Source organism: Manduca sexta, chromosome 23 (genome assembly GCF_014839805.1).
Source record: "Manduca sexta isolate Smith_Timp_Sample1 chromosome 23, JHU_Msex_v1.0, whole genome shotgun sequence".
In the NCBI taxonomy this organism is placed as follows: Eukaryota; Metazoa; Arthropoda; class Insecta; order Lepidoptera; family Sphingidae; genus Manduca; species Manduca sexta.
The window spans coordinates 14380004-14400929 of record NC_051137.1 but is presented as its reverse complement, the minus strand read 5'-3'; the positions used below and the strand labels follow the sequence as shown (position 1 = coordinate 14400929).

Sequence of the window (20926 nt, the reverse complement as noted above, 5' to 3'; positions counted from 1 at the left end):
GATATTGTTCTTGAAAGCTATGTCTGCATGAAGTTAGTTTAGAAGCTCAAATTTGAATTTTGGGATCACTGTTCTGCTTTTGTGCCTAGATGGTTGATCAGGCACCTCAAATGCCTGCTTCAATAATTGCCTGTATAATTTGTAGCCAGTGTAACTACTGAACAATGAACATTAGACTTAACATCACATGTCTAAGGATGGCGAGCGCAGAGGAATAATACTTTGTAATTCAAGGTGTTAAATGGTGTTTCTACTGTTTTTGGGCGGTCTATTACTTACCATCAGGCGAACGCCTAGCTCGTCTCGTCATAAAGAGTAACAAAAAATGGTTACAACATATCTATAAGTCCAAATATTGATAACAGACCGGCTTCAAGTCGCAGTGTATGATGTTCTCTGCCTCCAGGAGTCGCAGACAGCGGAGCAGCGAGCTCGCGAACCGCCTGATCAGGCTCAGGCTGAACCCTTGGTAGTTGTTCTTCTTTATCAGCTCGTATAGGTTGATGCTGCGGATAGGCGTGAAACATATTACATCTTTCACCTGCAGATTGATCGCCTGCTGATCCCAGCATCATACTGAGCAAATCATGTTAGAAAATCCAATTTAAGTTACATTCAACTTTCGATTTTAATTCCGCCTCGCCGCCCCTATAGTCTATTTGTAACTTACTATTTATCCAGATCAAATATGCAACCGATAACATTAAGACTACTTGGAAATAATTTTCAACCAACTTCTAGTTAAGATTTGCAATTCGTATGTGTTTTTAGTATTTACACTGATTACTCTCTGATTTGTAAGCCGAATAACTTGATTCCTATTGTATTGTTGTAACAACAAACAATAAACAAGTATAATCTATCAAAGCCATATTATAAACAAAAACATAAGAGTATCAATAGTAAAAATTTTGGATCCCTCACCTCATAAGCTCGAAGCTGATGCACAAATGATTCCTAAAATAGAAATAGTCGAGCATGTGGATCACGTTGTGCGATTGGTCCTTGTCCTTCAGCCGGAGGTGGTCCAGCACCCTCACCTCCACCAGCGCCTGGTGGTGGAACCGCTTCTTGTTCCTGATGATCTTGATCGCCACCTGCTCGCCGTTCCGATGGTCGTATGCCCTGATGACTTGCCCGAAGGAACCCTTCCCGATCACTTCCAGGATCTCGTACCTGTACGCTATGTGGTCGTGGATTTGCTGAAACAAAGAAAACATTTACAGACATAGTTTTGATGTGTGTTTATGATACAGGGAATTACAATGCCAAAAAATACATTACACATACAAATTCACTTTTGATATGTGTTTATAAAAAAGGTATTTGCAATCGTAAAAAAATATCTAGAAAAATTCACGTCGAATTCATAACCTCCTTCTTTTTTGAAGTCGGTTAAAAAATCTATGACCAAAATCAATTCATTTCTATGTAGAAATATTTATTTTACAACTTCCATTTAGTGAGAATTGAAGCTATGATACATGCGAAATACCTAAATAGACATAACACACCTCCCTTAGCACAACATTTATTGCCAAAAACATATTTAATATCCATAATTAAAGCACAAACTCAATCCTTTTTAATAATATTAAATAAAAATTAATATCCATTTTCCTGCCTATCCAACATGTCGATAAAATTGAATTAACACGCTCTGTTAACACTCACGTGTCACCAAGTACATCGCAACACGGTTTACAAGCGCATTTTACAGCTTTACGTGTTTTATCTTATGGTATAGGATATACCTGAGCATAGTATACGCAAATCCATCTATACTGAATCTTAAATGAGAGTAGATAGGGATCATAAACAAGCAAACTGCGAAAAGAGCGCCTTATCATCAAGCAGTGGCGGATTTAGGATATTTGTTTTGGTTTGGCATGACCCAGAAAACACAGAACTTATATTACCCTTCCATTAGGAAGAAATTCGTACTAATGGAAGTACATTATAAGTTCTAAGGAAATAGTCTAAAATTAAATTAATTGTTATTGTTCACAGACGGGCAATATTCATATCGCTTACTATCAGGTGACCGGGTTACTTGTTATGAACCAATCCGAAGATTGTGATGATTTTTATTTTACTTATGAGAGAAAAAGAGATCTTATAATAATATAACAATTCTATAATATCTCAGCCCTGTATTATATACTGTTCCAGGGCTAGGCACGGGCCTCCTCTACTACTGAGAGGGATAGGGCCTTAGTCCACCACGCTGGTCTAGTGCGGATTAGTAGACTTCACGCACCCTCAAAATTCTTATAGAATACTTCTCGGATATGTAAGTTTCCTCACGATGTTTTCCTTACCGTTAAAGCAAGCGATAATTCAGAAACAATACACACATAATTTTTTAGAAAAGTCAGAGGTGTGTGCCCTTGGGTTTTGAACCTGTGGACTTTCGGTCGGTAGTGTGTTCCCCAACCAACTAATCTATCGTTGGTATAGATAGGATATCTTACCTTATTATAACTGCCGTTTTCATCGTCGAAGCCGCAGTTGTTGGGCAAGTTGGAACGCGCCTGCACCTTGATGGCGTCCAGCCCTAAGAACCACACCTGAGGGTACTTCCTGATCTCGTTCCGCTCCCACTCCGTGAGTCTCTCTCCGTACATTTTGAGGGCTTCTATAACAGAAATAGACATTTTAAATATAGGGTATATATAATCCGATTCCTACCGGCTTTCCTTTCGTAATTTATGTAAAATCAAATTATCATCAGAACGATTTGCGGACCGCAATTATACATATTAGTGCCTATATTTGTGTCGGGTTACCTTTCGAAAAACTTCACCTTTCACCACTGTTTACACAATATTAGGAAAAACGAGCTATTCATCCGTTTAGTAATAATTATAATGATTGCCCGTAAACAATAGCAACACCATCTTGATTATAGTTGATGTCAAATTACTAAGTCAATATCCTTTAATAAAGCAAGTTATGGCCACGTGTTTTCATTAATAAAGGCATGTTCAAAAAAGGTTCGCATTCCCTAATTTACTTTGAAATACAAGTTACTACGAGCACTGGGCTGTAAATCAACCTGGTACGGATGCTAAGTCTTTGACTACAATAGAATCATACAATATAATTCTCTTTGGAAACATATAAATGTTTAGTTTAGCGACATACAAGTGTCACCAATGAAAGACCTGACATTATTTACCTTACAAAAAAGGTCAAAGAACTTCCGTTAAAACGATTCTATTTAAACTTCGATAAACCAAAATTCACGTTTAAAATATAACCTATTAATCAATTCTTAAATACCGTAAATTTCTATTCAAAGGCCGCCATTTAATCTTACTGTTCCCTCTGAAAAGGTTAACCGCCCGAGAGGCTGCGGGACTAAATTTAGGCTCTATTATTTTATTTCGGGAGTATGACGTCACGCATTGGGTAGTATGGGGTCGGATTTGGATATTCAGCGGGTGCTAAAAAGTAAAAACCTTAAGCGTTAGCACTTAACTGTAACTGGATTAGTTTATAAAATTATGTACTCATTATTATTTTTGGTTTAACAATATGAGCTTTTGTTGATCCGTATTGGTATTAAGTCAACTGAGTAAGCGTTATCAAATCTAAATAAAATAATATTTTGTAGTCACGTATTTTAAGTAGAATGAATATTTCTATTATTAAAAGTATTTGAGTTTAAGGTTATTATTTTGTAGTTAAAACATGGCGCCAGTGCCATGCCTATTTCCGTTAAACGAAACGGGTAGACAGCAAAAAAAATGTTCTTTGGGTCATGACCCTCTATTATCTCACTAAATCCGTCACTGATTTGCGAAAGGTCGGTTTCGAACGGTAGTTCCCATATTTATATTTTATTGAAGACCCGAAAAGCTGTGGCTGGGTACATAAGAGAATAATTCTGATTATTTATTTAACAGATGTAACAAACATTTTAGACAATAATACAAAAAAAAAATATATTAAACAACTGTTTTATTGTTGTAATGGCAACGCGATTAAGGTACAAAGCCAAACAGACCTCAAAGCTGACCAGGTCAGGCATTATAAGTCAGTTAATTCAAACACATCAGTAGTTTGAAATTATAATTATTGTCAGATGGGATATGCCTTCTCATCTACATAATATCATAGTACAAACAAACTTTACGAAAGTAGATGCAATCACCTCAACATCATCCCTTTAGAAGACTCGTTCATACTTTCGACAAATTTCCAAAAAGACAAACAATTTTGTTTCATAGGACCATCACGAGATATTGCCCTATTAAACAAAATAAAAATCACGCACATTGGCTCACAATTCTTAGCGTAATCGATGTAAATACATATCAACTAAATAGCGGTAAAAAGAAAGTCTTTTTATGTCAGTTAAAAATTCCATTAATCGTCATCGTTGTCCATCAAACTTTTTTCATATGCATACTTACAAAAGATTTTTTCGGTTTTCCGCCATCAATCTCCATATTAAACGTAAGTGCCCTTATCTTTGCGAGTAGACGTTTTCCGGAATACTTTCAGAGAGCGGAATCTTTTGTCCGTGTGAGCGCGGGCCGCGTCGGTTGGTTAGTATTGTATAAGTTTTTATTATATTGTCTGTTCGTTGGATTAGTTCTCGATTTTTTATGCCGAAAATAGGTGGTTGCTATTATCCTGACAACGAAAAGAGTGAACGAAAATAGTGGTGGATATCATCATCATTTTGTTATTCATCATCATATATCATTTGTTTTCAGAGATTTTCAGAGGACCACCTCTGATTAAGCAACCAAACTCATGTAAAAGCGGATGAACATGTTGTAATGTACCCCCGTTTCCCCCCAAATATTTTATTAATTTTGTATTATGTGTATGCTGCGACGACTCGTAATTAAAACAACATTTAGCTTTTTGTTTGAAACCTTGTATTGATCAGGTATCGGTGCATGTTTGGTGAGTTGTTCCTTTTAATAAATAAACAAAATTTATTCATCCAAGAATTTATTGGTTTTAGACAGTTTAAGTCTGAACAAACTTCAATTATTTTTCCAAATGAATATAGTTCAATACACATTTTAATTATTTTCTTTTCTCACCCCCTAGTGACACTACTCATAGGTTCACACAGCATTCTCCATGGACAATTAATGAAAGACATTATATAATAATAGGAAAATATAATACAATATAGAATACTTTTGAATCACAATATCGGATAATAATTAAATTATCTTCAGCTCCCTCTCACGTTGGACAGAATTGAAACTAGATTTATTCCACTACGACTACCTTCATTTAATTTACCGAATACTCCGAAGAGTAATGGAAGCCGTATTGCTAAAATTGACATCAGCGCAGCGTCGCGCACATAATGGGAATATGCACTCGAAAACATTATTACTGCAAATGGAGGGGTAGTGGTTGAGTGACCTTAAGCTCGCCGGTTCGATTTTGCATTGCATTAATAATAATGTCGTTTCTGAGACTTGGTTATTTCAGAGAACAGTTTCGGTATAGAAATTTCAATTATTTTAAATCGGCAACATAATAGCTGAAGCGGGTATAGCCTTGTTGGGAGTGGAACGGACTGTCGAGGCGAATGTCCGCAGGTTCTAAACCCAAAAACGTTTTCCGTCCTGTGGATTGGGGGCGTTTGGAGAATTTGAGAATTTATTATATTATAATAATACTGGACCTGTAGACATACTGGTCCCGCTACTGAGCACAAGCCTCTACTACTCAAAGGGTTTAAGCCTTAGTACGCCGGCCTAGTGCGGCTTGACAGATTTCAAAGCATATTGTTAAGACATACCTTCGAATTTCTTATAGATAATTTTACAGGTACAGAGGTTTCCTCTCCATAAACCCCTTCGCCGTCAAACCAAGAGGTAATTTGCAAATATTACACACATCTTAAAAGAGTCAGAGATGCGTACGCTTTTCTTACGAAAACCACAGTATAGTAAATACAGTAAACGACAAAGCATTCTTGAAACCATTTCACAATACTACTAAGTAAATAGAATATGAATGTAAAGTTTCAAAGCCGAGCCACCGCTTGAACAACGTAACGGTCCGTAATCGAACTTGCGACCCGCCGGCGTAATCCGCTTACCCAAACAATGACATCGGCGGCTATTGTTACCGCTCAAACGTACGCCTTAATGGTATTATATTTTATATTCATTTACGCTAAAGAGGCACAGTTTGTATGGTAACTAGTGAGCGGATTCTGAAAATGTATGCAATGTAAAATATATGGTTTCTATACATCTATGTTTTAATATTCATTTGATTATTTTTATTCTAAGATAAGATGGACGGAGATACGAACACGGAGCCTCGATCAAAAACATTTTAAATTTAATTATCTAGCTACATCTAAACTATTATTTAAAGTTGGAGATTTTATTTGTTTGAACGCGCTAATCTCAAGAACTACTGGTTAGAATTATAAAATTCTTTTAGTTTTGTACAGCCTACCGAGGAAGCCTATAGACTATTTAACATCACGCTATTAGGTACCAATAGCAAAAATGTCGCAAACCCACTGTAAGTAAAATATAAAACTCGCTGGCTTTTATCCTATAAAGCCTTTTTATCTCTGGACACCATTGAGAGACAAAACCTATCTGGACGACAATATAAGACAGTGACTGCACTTTATTTGTATCAGATGCATTGTAATAATTTTGGCTGCGCTAGTTTTAACCAAATATAATATGCGCTATTTTTATTTAGACACCACGCAGCTAATAATATCTATGAAAAAGATCCTCTTTAATAAAGACTATAATACTAGCCGGTACTTAAATAAAATTAAGGAAAAGACGCCAGTCAGCTTCATATTAAGTGCCTACCAAAAACAAAATAGCAATCTTGCTTTTTTACGGAACAGTAAAATCTTAGGCGTTTTTCGCAATAAATGGTTTTACCACAATCCGCTTTAGAATATAATTTATGTTATGCTTTTACAATTTCTAATGCATCTTTATTAATTCTGCAGTATACCTATATCTAGTACATACCTCTACTGTCTAGTAATATTGGTTCGGGATTTATTTAATTATTATACTTACCAAATAAAAAATATTATTGTTTTACAAATTACTAAACTGCAGCAAAACCTATTTAGTGTCAGTTGATCATCCTCCGGTTTTGAACCCAGATTAATTTAACCCGGTGACCGGACACGTCTGCGTTCTCTTAACCAATCCGCAAACTTCTCAATTTAATTACACTCGTGATTTAATTGGCCAAGTTCGAACGAGACATTTCAAACTTATTTCGGAGTTTTGGTACACATTTCGACACGGCCGTGGCCAAAGAGTATCCACAAAGCAATTTTGGGTTATAATGGCCTTATTATGCCTGCCGTAAACATTATTTTGATAGTAATTAATACATAATTGTTAATAGCATACTGTCCCACACACTGGCATCTTATTAATAAGAGGATGTAAGTCTTGTCCGCAATGGCCTAATACGGTCATTAGAATAACAAGCATTTTTTTTTATTGCTTTAAATGATGATACGAGCTTGCCGTTCGCCTGATGGTAAGCGATACGATTGCCCATAACCAGTAGAAATAAATCTAAGTATTGTTTAGTATCCCAATGCGCTCGCCGTCCTGGGACATGAGATGTTAAATCTTATTATATCCAGTAGTAATGTTCTTTAAACCGGAACACAACAGTAACTACACACTGCTGCTTGGTGGCAGAAATAGACATTACGGTCTACACACATGGACTCTCACATATGAGAGACCTACACACCAGTAATCGTCTACAGAAAACTGTAGACTATGAACTCCTGTCCAAATTAAGTAGGAAATATAACTATTAAAAAATATGAAAATGTTTAAATCGATGCAATCATAAGGCGTCTCTGGCTCGGCGCGGCTAGATGTTTTTCTCTGGGTCCAATTAAGTGGGGCTGCCCTGTTGACCTACATCCGAAGGCCGGCGGGAACCTTCTTCAAGATAAATGGCGTGTAAGTAAGATTTTTAAAAAATCATCACGATTTTATTGGTAGCAAATGCGTCCTCGATAACATTTTTATTTTTAGTCTATTTCGCGGAATATTCGATAGCGTCTGGAAAAAGCAATTCTATCCCTTCACTTTCGCTTTTTAAAAAGTAAACTTAGTTTGTACCTTCCTAACTTTATTAACGGTTCTAAAAGAATTAACATTACCGAACGCGGCAATTTATTTAATTGAACGGATTTTTTCTCTTAAATTCCGGTAGTTGGATTTGGCAGTAGATTAAAAATAAAATTAATGTATTTTTTTTAACATACGTAGAAGTAGATAATTTTAATGTTTTCTATAATAAAAAAAAGAATCAAAATCCAAATAATTCTAACAGATGGCGCTATTATAAATTATCATACACAGAAGGCTACGTTTCCCACGATGCATTATTATAAATAATTTAGGCTGAACGGGCTGTATCTAAAAATACACACGTCAAAAATGCCGAGACTGGATGAAGGCATTTAATTTCCCCGGAGGCTGGTGTTCGCTATTTAGCCGCATAGTTTTACATAACAGCCTTGTTATGACGTGCGAAGCGCCGAAAGTTTGATTTTATACGTTTGTTACTCGTGTTTGCTGACGAGATTTGTTGGAAAATTAAAAGATTTTTGTACAAATGTTGCTTATTTTTTTATACTTAGAAGGTAAAGCGAACTTTCGAAATAGCTCTCGTTACGACAGTATTCAGACAAGCGCTTTGAAAAAGGCTTGTTTAAACTAGACAAAGCAAACTACAGTATCCGCTCAAATTGTCACTGACGCTTTAATTTCATAGTGGGTAGAAGTCTATATTTGAAACAAAAATAATGAAAATTCGCTGCAGGCTAGTCGAACTGGAAATCTTTGGGTGCCTTCGTTCAGTAGTGAACATCTTGTGGCTAATGATAACATATTAATAATTCCATTGTACAATAAACAACAGGCCATAAAAGAAGGATAACCATCTCTCGTCAGTCGACATACATACTGGATCCCACTCCGCTTACCATCAGGTACTAGGGGGATATTTTGCAGTGTTCGTATATAAAATATACATTAAACAGTCACGTGAACGAACAAGTGCAAATAGAAATCACCTCAACAAGATGCCCTAACTTTATGTTTACAATAGATTGGTTTCGCCTCAGAATATTCACGAAGGAATTTCTAAAATCAATTTGCGTTCAACAGGCGGGTATCTAGTATCTGATAAATTGGCTGTTTCGTCATCAAGTGTTACATAACGTATGCTCACGCTTTCCTCCCAAATAGTTTTTATTGTATCGGAGCCCGCAGTGAAGACCAGGGGAAACCTACGTACGGGATATTGGAATCCCCTGGCTTAGCTACTGCAGGGTCCTGGAGGGAAGTTCGGAGGGGATCTCTGGGGATAGGAAGAGTGCAGGGATGAAAAAGAACCCGTTAAGGATGGGAGGAGGGAAGAAGGCCAGGAAATATTCGCTAGCCCCACAAGCCTCAATGTGAATTGGCAACTATGAGGTATACACACTTAACGGTTTGCCTAGGGCCGTGACAAATGTCTCCCGTGCATGAGCGTGCGTTCGGTGGGGAGACCTACCCCACCAGAAGTGCCTCGGGGGGCCTCCCAAATAGATAGACAGAGGCAATAGCACTAAACACACGTAGAGCACATAACCATGCTATAACACGATATAGTCTGTTCAGAAAGAGAACCGTCGTGGGCGAAAAGTGAAATAATTTTACAATTTTTACATGGCAACCCTTCCCCGTCATCTGGTAAATGTTAAACTCATGTCATGTCATATGGCCTAGTTATTCAATGATCTTACGTGATGTATTGAGTGCTTTTTGTCTAGAAAAATGCTGAGACTAAACAAAAAAGGTAATTAAGCACAGTAGCGACCTCAAATCCCACAACGGTTCTCTTTCTGAACAGACTATAATGTAAAGGCCATTGCCATAACATGTACATATCACTTTCGATATTTATGAAACACTGTCACACGCAAATCTGTAATTATTTGGACGGCGCCTAAGGGTTGCCTTTTACCCCTGTAGCGGCATACGGAGATTTTCGGAACCTCGAACATCCACACCCTTTCAAAATCCCTTTTTCTTACTTTACTTTATAACTGGCAACGCGTCTAACCGTCTGATTTAACGAAGATTGTTAGATGACCCATTCTCTCTAGACATCCTCAAGATTTTCCTTCAAGCCAAAACTAACCACAAAATCAATTATAACCTGACCTGAACATTCTATCAGTCAAGGAACACCTTCGGTATATTCTCGAATAGCTAAAATCAATTACGTATGTCGGAGTAGTGTCTAGTATCAGATAAATTGGCGCCAACGCGTCGTATTAATCTTTATCGTGTCTCGTCATATCGGTTTAGTGGCAATATAGATTAGTTGGGGTAATACTAACCCTGGTATACAGGGAATTATACATACAGGCTATTATACAGGGTGATTTAGACATTGCGTTACTAAATGAAACACATACTCGTCTATAGCTCTAACATTGTGCCAAAAATCGATGAATTTCATGAAATCCTTCTTTATACTATACCACGCCTTAATTTGACATGATCCAATAAATTAAAGTCATGTTAATTAATCCGAAAAGACAATTAAAAAAGCGATTATGTAAAACATAAAAACCCTTTTAGACTGAACAAAAGCGGTCCAATTCTAATAAATTTAAATACTGCTACAAATTTTAATAGATGAAACCCGGTTGGCCTGTAAAATTCCAGATTGAGACATAGACGATGTAAAATGGACGGTATATTTTTAATATACGGTACAGAATTGTTTGGAACGTGTTGCTGTGCTAACGAACCGCCGGCCCAGTAACCCACCGGCCTACCCTTGACTCAAACTCCGCAATGAAGCCGTAATAGTTATCAGAGTTAAAAAATGTCGGAGCGAAAAAACATATTAATTCCACCGACAAAAATGGAGAAAGTCCGACGGGAAGAGAACAAATTACAGAATCTGAGGTCGCGGGATCGATCTGATTCTACAATGGAGCATATATTTAAATTTTTTGAAGATACATTTGTAACATTATTCATCAATTTTTATACGCTCGCTTTAAATACATGAGAAATATTGCATATCAGATTTTTTTCTAGAATTTCAAATGTTTGAAATGTAGAATTTTGTATTGTCGTTATATATTTTTCACTATGTTTGCTATCTGGCAGTGGCGAAAGGTGAAATTTTCTCAAATGGAACCCGACATAGCATATAGGTACAAATATGCATGAATGTGGACTGCAAATCATTGTAATGACACTTAAATACTATATAAAGGGAAGCCGAAGACGAAGGATGTATATAGCCAAGAACCGGGCTATATTGACCTTTCGTCACTGCTATCTGGCCGACTACAAAATTTGGAATCACATATTAAAATGAGGCGCAGTGCGGTAATTTTCTCTTGCACGTATAGAATAGCACGAAAATTTGTTTTTTTTGCGGACTTTAGGTTACCTCAAGCTCCACTGCTCTGGGAATTCAATATGCTTAGTGTTGGAAACCCGAACGTGCGGAGCATGGAAGCCTATATTTCCTCGTTGTCAACACCGGGAGGCACCCCGGCTTAACGACAATGGGGACCCATTTGTAGAGGGAGGGGGTAGAGGTGGGAAGTGGGAAAAGGAGGGGTTGGTGAAGAAAAGGAAGGACACGATTTTTTTTTTGGTAATATACACCAGCAACGGAACTGATAAAACGTTTATAATATTTCGTTACAGACAATACAATACGGATCTTTGTCATAGGCAAATATTGACCTCAAGTTACCTAAAAGATTCAGACAATAGCCCCTAACAACAAGGCTTATTCTGCACAATACCGGTATCAACGCGTAATCCCTTTTTTATTAGTCTAAGGCTCTGTATACGATGTAACTCAGAACTTCGAAGCAATTTGCCGACACAATTTAATTTGCAAATTGATGTTGCAAGTAGTTAGTAGTTATCTCGTAGAATGTTGAATTTGAATTTGTTAAGTTATGGGGAAATAGCGACCCGCTCTGGTTTCACACGGTTAGTAATATCTATAGGCAGTTGACTTCTGATGGTCCGAACGCTACCACGCCATGTATACGTCTGTTTGAATTTCCACAGAGAACATACCCCACGACGGTCGACACAATTATGCCGGCCAGTTGGAACCGGATATAAACAGGCTGAACCCGGAACGCGACACACTTATGTGTGCCACTACGGCGGGTTTTGACACCTTATGTACGGTGGTTGGTACCCGAGTAGATATAAAATATATCCCACCACCAGCAAATTTCTTTGTGTTTCTTGCAAGTGCCCTGGGCGTCAACTCAGCATGAGATGCCCTCAAGTCGGTCCATTGGCCGTCGCTCTACCAGTATTAATTATCCTTAAAATAACCTGAATAGTTGATCCTTAAAAAATTAAGTAAACAAGCGCGTTCATTAAAGTTACCTTTGAGTTTCAGAAATTGGAGGCAAGTTCTAATTTAAAGTCAATATGACCTTTGGTATGGTCTAATTTATATTGAAATAACACCAGATGTTTCTTTTGTGAAACTGACTGTATAAATATATTAAGTATTGCTCGTGGCTTCGGCTGCGTGAATGATCTTTCTATACAAAACTCACTATGTATTGTTTTCGAATAAAAAATTTATATGTTAATCTAATACTTGTTCTACCCGTGGACCAAATTTTAACTAAATTCGTTCAGTAGTTTTTGCTTTTACCTCTTACAAACATTCAAACATTTTCACAAACTTAAGTATGTACTATATTAGTAACTGCTAGATTAAATTCGTCTATCAGTACTCCCACTTAGGAACGTTCCGTCAATAAGTCTGCTCTGAAAATAATATTCCCAAGAAGTCCTAAAAATATTGTGTCTTCCCAACTCGATATAAAGATAATTAATTCAGCTACAAAAGGTGAAGTTGTAGATAATAATGGGAATTAGCATTTAAATGTCTTGTAGTCCGGGACCTCTAGGCGTCGGGTACAAAGCACCGTTAATTATCTTATTTCCTACCCATTCCAAATCAGGCCGACAGTTGCAAAAATTAATTCAAATTGTAAAATCGCTGTCTTTTAAATTTTTATAAAGTTGAATTATACAGATCTTTTTTCAGAAAATACTTTTATTCTCTTCAAAGACAGACCTACTAATGATGGTAGGTCTCATATGTGCCCCGCCCTGTGGAATGGGGGCGTTTGGAGAATTCCACCACGGTATCCCCTGCCTGTCGTAAGAGGCGACTAATAGGGGCCACGAAGGGGGTCGTCGGCGGGCAGCAGGGGGCTGTCCGCCCTAGTGCTTTTTTGTGCATTTTTGCACATCTTTCGGTTGACCCCCGGGATGGACGGCAGTGTGCTGTTGGCCTTACATTGCCGTAGACGCCGAGGGCGTCCTTCGGTGCGTGGGGGCTTCTGAGCCCCCCCCCCCCCATAGGAGACGGGCCGCAAGGCGGCACCGCGCAGGGGCGGCTGCGGTCGCAGACTAGACACTCCAACGTCAGAGGAAGCCCGCAGTCGTCCCTAATGCGCCGAAGAGGGCCACCGCGGAGTTTTAGCTGATAGGCCGTGCATAGGTTAAGTTGTATATAGGGTTAGGGACTCGGTCCGGCGGTCGCCCGAAGGTCACCATCAAATCCGGGCGGCTCAACGCCGGGCCGTAAGGCACGGTTACCCCAGCATAACCGCTCAGTCGCCCCCCACGATACTGGGCGGTAGTAATAAGGCAATTTCTCCGCGAAACCAAAAAAAAAAAAAAAAAGGTCTCATATGTGAGAGTTCGCCTGGGTAGGTACCACCGCCATGTCCATTTTTGCAGCCAAGCAGCGGTGTGGTCACTACTGTGTTCTGATATGAAGAACAATGTAGCCAGTGTAACTACTGGACATAATAAGACTTAATATCTCGTGTCTCAGGATGGCGAGTGCAGTGGAATACCAAACAATACTTTGTAATTCAAGGTGTTGCATGGTGTTTCCACTGTTTATGAACGGTTGTATGACTTACCATCAGGTGAATGGCGACCTCGTCTCGTCATTCAAAGCAATAAAAAAGAAACCTGTTTATTTACCCAATGTTGTAAGTAGTTAATATAACGCACGGATAGCTCGTGCGTTGTAGATGTATGGAACGAATACTCCAAGCCGTTTACGTTATATATAGGTAGTATCTTACCAGCTGGCGTGAGCGGAGTTGCTCTTGGCGATGCTGGTTGCTGTGGGGGGTTGTGGTTGTCATCCCGCGGGGGGCTGGCCACTGCGCCCTCCGCGTTGTTGTTCACCGGGGGGCCAGGACCTTCACCCGCGCCACCTTCTATCTGCAACTATGGACAAATACCGGAATTAGCATTTTTAAATGTAAATTATCTTTCTAGTCTATTAATACACTATCTGAGTCTTCAGACAAGATGTCTTCCCGCTATATCTTATCTAAATAGGTATTTGCAATAAGTCATTGCTAAGATTGCTAAGTGTTGTTACTACCCAAAAACCTGTTGCGTTAAGATTACCTGGAAACTTAGGATTAATTCACATAGGCAAACGAAAATATATATAATATATAATGAGCAAGGTGACGTAGTCAGTTGTGCAAAAAAAAAAGAAGAAAAAGGGCGCGAAACTGAACCGGCTGGCCAGCGGACCACAGCGTTGGCGATACATTTTTGCTTGCAATTTGCTTAGGATCGGACGAACGTTCACAATCATTGCATTTCGCTAGCTATATTTCTATGTTCTTGCTCTTTTCCTAATTTATTAACTAATTTGATTAAAATGGTTGTCTTTTAGTAAATAAGTTAAGGTTTTGATACAAGTTCTAAATACTATTTAGTTTTGAGTTAATATCAAACAAATAAATGTTAAAAATGCTAAATATCTATTTATTTTTGTTTCATAGTACGTATATTGTCTTTCTTTTCCCATACATGTGTCCTTTATTAGGGGTTTTAGATATCTTCCTCGTTGTAATTAGGCCTTTTATGACATTCCACGTAGACTACCTCCCGTACTAATGAACTTCAATGAGAAATGCTATCAAAGGAAAGCATTTGTATGCACGGTGCCGCTGTAATTGGATTATTTTGTACTTTCTAGCAGTGACTAATTTTTCTATACCCAAAGGGAACCCTGTCAGTATGCCTTCCATGCCCCTTAAGTTCTATTTGGCAGTTGCCAGTTATACAAAGGTTTCCTCCATATAAACAGTAACTATTAATAGTGTACTAATTATACTTAATGTATCGACTATATGTAATACCTGTACATAAATATCAGTATTTGAATAGGCCATATGACAATGTAAATATATTGGGTGTAGCTCCTGTAAGATTATATTTAATAATAATAAAATAATAAATAAACTAGAAAACGGGTTCATTTTGTTTAAAAATGTTTTGGCATTAACGACAGCGGATATCTTAAGTCACTTTCAGTTCAAATTTCACTGTAACTGACCGTTGTTAAAGTTCCTAGAGCAACTGTGCAGATTAATAAAAATGGCTAATATCCTTTCAGTAAAATATTATCCTTGATTTGCAATACGTGTAGCATTCGTTCTTATCCATGACGCCTGTAACTTCGGTATATAACAGGACAATTAGTTTCGTGATAAAAATCTATTTGGTCAATTCAATTAATTCCATACGGTAGGTAAAACTTCGAGTCTTCGGGTCACGTGTTCATGACGCAGGTGTACTGCAAAAAAACGAGCTTGTACAAATACGCGGAAAGTATATTGAGAAAGCAACGTTTATTGTTAGATTACGTCATTATTGGATTTATAAGTTATTGTATTATTATTACACAAACAACTGAATTATAAATGTTTTTAAAATTATAAGTTCCTGTAAATATTTTGACTTTTAGATCCTTAAAAATTGCATTAAGCCATAAAAATAATTAATGAAATAACGAAAAATAAACGGTATGGTAATACTCATATGTATACAGATAAACACCACGAACGTTGTCGACAAGAAAATTAAAACAATAAATCCGAATACGATCTAAACAAATCTAAATACTTTTTACCTACTTCAAAGAAATCTACCAATAGTACAATTTTTCTTTTTCCACAAAGGCAGCTATTTATAGCATATTAAACTGCGCCACAGCCTAACTGACTTATTACGTCTGCAGGAAGCCTTAAGACTCCGCATACCTCCTCATAGTGAAGGTTACTGCGTGGGCGCTGCTAGAGGGCACTGGAATTGTGGGTCACTTTATAGCAATGGATAAGGAGTGCTTCATAGCATAGCCTTCTTTAAAGCACTTGCTAGCATTTCTTTTAGTTATTTGATCTTCGATACAAAAGGAACATATTCTTTTTTTTTTTTTTAGTATTGATTCAGAAAAAAATTTGCTCTGTTTTTGGCTGGTTGCATGGATGACACCAATCACCCTACGTAATCTAATACCCGAAAAAATCGTATTAAAAATCCCACAATATGTTAACTTGCTCGACTTAAAAATCAACTAGGGACCTCCTGATCTACGGCCCAAACATAACCCCTAGATCAAGGGGTGACACTATAATGTTAAATACATAAATTACATCGCAATCTGCTGCAATTTATCAAGCAATATTCCGATTATTCAGAATGAAGACGTTTTAAATTTGAATGCGCGTCGTACCCGCCGCGATAGCACGCCGCCCTCGCCTGCATTACTGTACTAGTTAGAATTAATATAAAGTTTAAACCATAGTGACTCATAAACGAACAATTGGGTCATCTGGTAAGTGATCAATGCTTAGGAAAGAGATTTCATATTTTATTATACAGGGTCATTTTGGCATTGCGTTTCTAAATGAAACCACATGCTCGCACCTTTGCTGACATTGAGCTAAAATCATTTATTAATAACGAGTATTTTCACCAAAAATTCTGGTTTTAGTTTTCTGAATTTCTGATTATTTTGTAGTTGAAAGCGAATATCGCGTGTGCGTGAGTGTATTTCTGAGAGCATGATGTCGCAGCGACGAATTCTCTTAGAGTAGTAGTAGTGGCATCAGAGCGCGAAAAAATTACTTTTTGTTAATATTTATTTTGTTTGAAACACTTTTTTTTTATTTTACATCATCGGCTCAAGTAACTTATTGTAAAGTGTTATTTTTAAGTAGATAAGTATGTGGTTTCATTAAGTAACGCAATGTTAAAATTACCCTGTATATCTTTTTATTTTGTTCAGTATTAGATTGTTTTTAAAATTATTGCAACTATAGTGTAGTATAAAGAATATTGAAAACGAATGAATAATATAAGGTATATTATTTGTTCGAATTGAAGGGGGGTGATGATTGGAGGAGGTCATTGAATTGTGCTCCGTTACAAAAGGCACTTCAGACTGTATTGACCGTATTGGGTAAGGTTATTGAGGTTACAGTAATTTTGTATCAATGTTCTTCGTCTTGATATTTACTTACTCCAATACTTGATGTTTATTTATTGACAACTGTTTATACCTACACTAGCGACCCGCCCGGCTTCGCACCGGTACAATGCTGATACTAAATACACTACAGAAAAACTGTGAACGTTGTATATAAAAACATAGCGGCCCGCTCTGGCTTCGCACGGGTATAACATAAAAACATAACAGTATTTCTCCACTATTTAATAGATGTTATTATTATACATATAAACCTTCCTCTTGAATCACTCTATCTATTAAAAAAAACCGCATCAAAATCCGTTGCGTAGTTTTAAAGATTTAAGCATACATAGGGACAGAGAAAGCGACTTTGTTTTATACTATGTAGTGATCAATGTATAAAGGTGAACTTTATGTCGTGGGTATCTCAGCCAGTCAAGCTTTGGATGATGCAAAGATGAAATAATTAATGCCCTATGAAAGCTCATAATTTTTTTTTTACGTACATACATACATGCTCACCACGCCTCTATCCCATAGGGGTAGGCAGAGGATTGCCACTTTGCACGATTCTGGCATACTTCTCGCACTTCCTCCACCTTCATTAATCTTTTCATGCATTCCCGCCAGTTCCGGGTACTTTGACCTGATCTTTACTGAGCATGTCAGATATCTGACATTCGAAGGTTCGGTGCGGTCGACCGCTACCTGCTCTTCATAAAAATGTTTGCAGTCAAAAAATTCTATTCGTACGATTACAAATTATTCTGCTTACAATAATAGTTTGATAAACGACATTTTTCCGCACATTAAACATTGCATGCTACACAAACTTTCTTGTGGAACCGCGGTCCGTAAATGTCGAGGCCGAACCAATCAAAGTTTAATTTTAAGTATTAGTTTAATTTCGCATTTCCGACTTAACAAGGCTGAGCAATGAGCATGTCTTAAGTTACATACGTCATCTTAAGTAGGATTCCGTGTGGGAGACCAGTGGCGAAAGGTAAAATTTTCCTAAACGAAACCCAGCACTACATATAGTTACTAATATACATAAAAGCGAATTGTTCTAATGATAATTAGATTCTACATAAAGGAAACTGGCAGGAATCGGATTATATGGACCCTTCACCACTGGTAGATACGAACTACCAGCATTTTGTCTTATCCGCTGCCAATCAATAGTATATTTGGAAGAGAACGTAGCTATTTTTTATTGTACTTCTACTGACTCAGGAGTGACTGCCACGGAGGCATGATACGAATATGACTACCGCTGAGGTTGGAAAACCGTGTCTGTCTTAAAATTATCAGAGGGAGCTCGGAGTCAGGAAGTTGGCGGTGTGATACCCCCGTGCCTCGAAAAACACGTAAAGCCATTGGTCCTGCGCCTGATCCCTCTACGGTCTATTCGGATTGCCGTCTCACCAGCGTATGAGAGTGAAGGAACAGAGAGCACTTGTGTATTGCGCACACACTTATGCACAATAATATCTCCTGCATACTTGGCTGATCTCCGTCGCGATTGACCGCTGTAGCCTAAGCTACGAGGTATCTGTTGACTCATATTTCAGAGTGACTAACACAGTACAGCGTAAGGTAAACACTGAACTTTCTAGGTAGTAGAACCATAAAGAGCTATTTATAGTCAAATAATTTTTTCTTGAGGCTCAACCGCGTGTAAAGCCTTTCTTATTACAAAAATCCCTTAAGCATTGTACCGATGGATAGCACCATTTGTAAGACGCCAACACAATCTATTTTTAGAATCAAATTAAATTATATCGTACAGAACAATTTACCGGGCAAAATGCCTATATGTTAAACCAGAAGGTGATCTATTTGTGTGGCAAATTTCATCTAAAATCGTTCAGCGGTTTTTGCGTTTACTAGTAACAAACATTCAAACATTTTCATAAATATTCGTATTTGTATTTGTAAGAGTAAGAAGTAAGATAAAATAATGTAGGCGACTCCCGAAATAGTGCACCGATATAATTATGTCTGTAATAATTATGTCTGTATTAATTGTATTTCAGAAGGAACAATTTAATAGTAATAAAATGTATTTTGACATAATATCCTACAATGACGCCAGCATGCGTCAGAAATTAAAATTACACAAATTGCGTTCAATTGCTTACAGATAAGAAGTAGGATATTCTGGGTGTTAGTACTCTATTAATGTTTAATCATATAGTTTACTACACAGCAAACGCGAACCTAAATCTAAAATTCCACTAAAAACAAATTTCTAGCCGGAATACACGCATTTGGTAAATTATATTTACATTAGCAATTGCTCGTAAAGATTTAGGTTGAAGCAATCCAAGGGTCATTATCATAAAGGTATAGTTGGGTTTGCTTGTTGAAATTTTGCAACGCTTTACTCTAATCGTCACTAAACATAGCATATATAAGTTTTTACACCTCACTTGCTAGGTGTTTGAAGTGAATATTATATCCTTAAATAGTAAATGTTATCCCAAATACTTTTATCGTATTTTTAGATTATACACCTGAACTGCCAGACGTTATTCTTTAAAGCCACAGCGATATGACCACACTGCACCTGATGAAAACTGGAGTAGGGTTGATATAGTGTGGACTGACGAAAGATGATTTCGCCAGTTGATACTAATGGAGCCTCGAAGCAGGATACACACAGGATTATGTTATAAGCGCCGACGCAGACACGCATTAGTAACCCGCGCGTTCACAAGTCACAACGCTTTTTCAGCGCGAACATAAAGGATACACTGTCGTCCGCTAGCTAAAGTACCTGCCGCTATATCGGGTACAAAATAAAGTATATGTTAATTTAGGGTTTTGATCTAGCGGTGTGTAAAATTTCTTCCAAATCCATTCAATTTATTTCTAACAAACATCCAGACCTTCAAACATTTCCAAAGACTTCCATTTATAATACACTACTAGTTTTCAATTACCATAAATAAAAAATAACATAATCTGCTATCGTTATTAAACGAATTTTGACAAAAATAATATCATAGAATTATCCCTAAAAAGGTAAATTTTGGCCAAAAGTTACATTGATGCATAATTCTTTAGTTAATTCATTATAACTTGATAACTTTTACAATGTCTTATTCATTAAATAGTTGTCTCTTACCGATATTTTGTATTAATTGACTAAACTAACCTTACGTGTGATCTACATAGTATTTATTACATTTACTACGTTGTTAATTTAATGGTGGATTTTTTAAAATTTCAATTCATCATAGCTTTGTTATTTACATATAGATGAATATTTTGACGGCACATTTATGATGTCTTACCTCTTCAACATATCCTTTTTATTTTTTCGAATTAAAAACTATGTATGTATAAGAGATAGGCCTTATAATAAAACTATTGGTGTATAAGGGGTAGGCCATAAAGTAGCTATAGTGAAGCTCTGCCAAGAGACGGGAATCTTAACAAAATTAAATTTTTGGTATTATTTTTGGTGATTGGATACTTGTATTCCAAATAGCGACCACCGTACACAAAGTGTAAAACCCAGCGGTGGCAACTGTATATATCAGGT

At 37.2% G+C, this 20926-nt stretch overlaps 1 protein-coding gene across 2 annotated transcripts in view; it reads right to left on the bottom strand.

The window, feature by feature from the left end:
- The window catches only part of LOC115445976 (dual specificity tyrosine-phosphorylation-regulated kinase 2), a 71882-nt gene that overhangs the window by 17191 nt on the left and 33765 nt on the right, over positions 1 to 20926 (bottom strand). The window contains exons 2-5 of one of the 2 annotated variants that reach the window (XM_030172502.1): positions 14180 to 14327; positions 2475 to 2638; positions 925 to 1202; positions 368 to 506 (exon numbers count right to left, since the gene is read on the bottom strand). In XM_030172502.1, coding sequence (XP_030028362.1) covers positions 368 to 506; positions 925 to 1202; positions 2475 to 2638; positions 14180 to 14327 — 729 coding nt within the window. Of the gene's footprint in view, positions 1 to 367; positions 507 to 924; positions 1203 to 2474; positions 2639 to 2789; positions 2880 to 14179; positions 14328 to 20926 lie in introns of those variants that run through there. The other variant, XM_030172504.1, reaches the window with a different exon arrangement.